The following is a 2,285-nucleotide window of genomic DNA, read 5'->3' on the forward strand; positions in this document are numbered from 1 at the left end:
ACCTGCCGGATACCTTCAGCAATGTTCAATTTTCATGGTTAGTTTCGAATATACATTTAGGTGTTTCACACTTAACTGAACAAAATGCACCCCCAAATTGTGACATGTTTTTGGAAACTCAGAATGAGGTATCCGGTGCCGGATCCTTGGTATCCGGTGCCGGATCCTTGGACACCCAGATTGAGGTATCCGGTGAGGTATCCGGTGCCGGATACCCGGATTCCAGGTGGCATACTTTCAGGTGAGGTGTCCATGCCGGATACCACGGATCTGGTATCCGGCAAGGTATCTGCCACCGGATACCCGGACGCGTTTTGGGTAAGTGTCCGGTGGTATCCGGCAGGTATCCGGATACCGGAAACTGCATTTTTTTTGCTGTGTAGGATACAGTCCCTACCTACTTGTAGGATACAGTCCCCACCTACTTGTAGGATACAGTCCCCACTTAGATGTACGATGCATTCCCCATCTAGATGTAGGATACAGTCCCCACCTAGATGTAGGATACAGTACCCACCTAGGTGGAGGATACAGTCCCAACCTTGATGTAGGATACAGTCCCCACCTAGATGAAAGATACAGTCCCCATCTAGATGTAGGATTAAGTCCACATCTAGATGTAGGATACAGTCACCATCTAGATGTAGGATACAGTCCCCGCCTACTTGTAGGATACAGTCCCCACCTAGATGAAGGGTGCAGTCCACATCTAGATGAAGGATAAAGTCCCAATCTAGATGTAGGATGCATTCCCCACCTAGATGTAGGATGCAGTTCCCACCTACATGTTGGATACAGTCCCCACCTACATGTAGGATACAGTCCCCATCTACGTATTGGATACAGTCCCCACCTAGATGAAGGATACAGTCCCCACCTACATGTAGGATACAGTCCCACCTATTTGTAGGATACAGTCGCCACCCAAATGTAGGATACAGTCCCCACCTACATGTAGGATATAGTCCCATTTTTTTTGTAGCATCTCGTTCTGTCATAATGTTGCAGACGACGCATCCTCAAGCTTATTACTAATGCTGCATTCAACAAGTTATCCCTTTTTAATAGATCATGAAACGCAACAAGAAACATGACACAAGAGCTGGAGAAATGAGAGCATTGGCTGCGTATTTATTTTGCACATACGACACAGGTCAACTCCCCGTACTGTTTGTACGGAGGGCAAGGGAGAGAGTCACATCTACTCTCCACAATGTACAGCAGTTGCCCATACGTCTGTCGGTGGCCGCCCTCGGTGGTACAAGGGTCCTTGTCCACGCAGATGTACTCACTGGAGGCCCTGCTGTAGTCTGCCCCCATCAGGTAGCCCCAGTACGTCATCCTCCACCCGGGGTAGCACTCGTTCCTCGCCGGAATCATGACTTGAGCCTCAGATTTCATTTGACATACGACACAGGGGACGTTCTGGTGTTTAACTTTCTGGAAATCAGGAAATGTGTTGGCATCATTATATTCAGTGCCGTGGATGGTTGTCTGGCCTTGGTTTGAAAGAGAGTAGGCTACGTACTGAGGCTGTTTGGGCAAACATAGGATAGTTGCTGGGCCAGACTTTTTACTGTAGTAAGTTCCACCTGTATATCCTGCAAATGTATCAAAGATTGATTATTATATTTAAAAAATGTAACATGTGTACAATCTTACGCTTGCAGAGTCTTCGCATCACCGTGATCGTGTATGCTAAAAGGGGTTCTTACTGGATCATACATGCAAAGTTGCATCATATCTTTGTTTTCTTATAGGGAAATAGCAAATGGAAAACTTAACACAGGCTGATAGAAAATTAGCCATATCATAAACTCCCTTTATCGTTTTGAGTTACGTCTAATGTTTAAATTACCTCCACCATGATCGAACATGTCTTTGGTAATATCGTTCTTTCATTACTGTCAAGCAGGATGGCACATCCTGACCAATTTTCGGTGAAATAGTTTTTTCTAAACTGGTCAAATATTTTTTATATATATATATATATATATATATGTGTATACGAATAATTGAAAATTTAAATATTCGTACGTGGGAAGACATATGACAGATGTTGGCAACCATCTCTCATGGCGCAGACTTCTCACAAATATATTCAAACTGTGTCCGCGCCACATCAGTCACAAAATTGTTCGAGGCAGTTTTTGTGCCCTAGAAATTGTGTCGTCTCTGGACAGAGGAATGAGTGAATGAGTGAGTTGGGTTTAACGCCGCTTTTAACAGTATTCCAGTTATATCGCGGCGTGTCAGCTTAATGTGGGAGGAAAGCCCGAAATGAT

At 44.6% G+C, this 2,285-nt stretch overlaps 1 protein-coding gene across 1 annotated transcript; it reads right to left on the reverse strand.

The window, feature by feature from the left end:
* Positions 1 to 1,131: 1,131 nt before the first annotated feature.
* LOC125379192 lies at positions 1,132 to 1,867 on the reverse strand. The gene is made up of 2 exons (XM_048395413.1): positions 1,859 to 1,867; positions 1,132 to 1,440 (listed from the first exon to the last, which is right to left on the reverse strand). The coding sequence occupies exons 1-2, from the start codon at positions 1,865 to 1,867 to the stop codon at positions 1,132 to 1,134; spliced, it is 318 nt and encodes a 105-aa protein (XP_048251370.1).
* Positions 1,868 to 2,285: the final 418 nt, after the last annotated feature.

The sequence above is a fragment of the Haliotis rufescens genome, unplaced genomic scaffold, assembly GCF_023055435.1.
Source record: "Haliotis rufescens isolate VD_foot unplaced genomic scaffold, xgHalRufe1.0.p SCAF_14, whole genome shotgun sequence".
Lineage (NCBI taxonomy): Eukaryota > Metazoa > Mollusca > Gastropoda > Lepetellida > Haliotidae > Haliotis > Haliotis rufescens.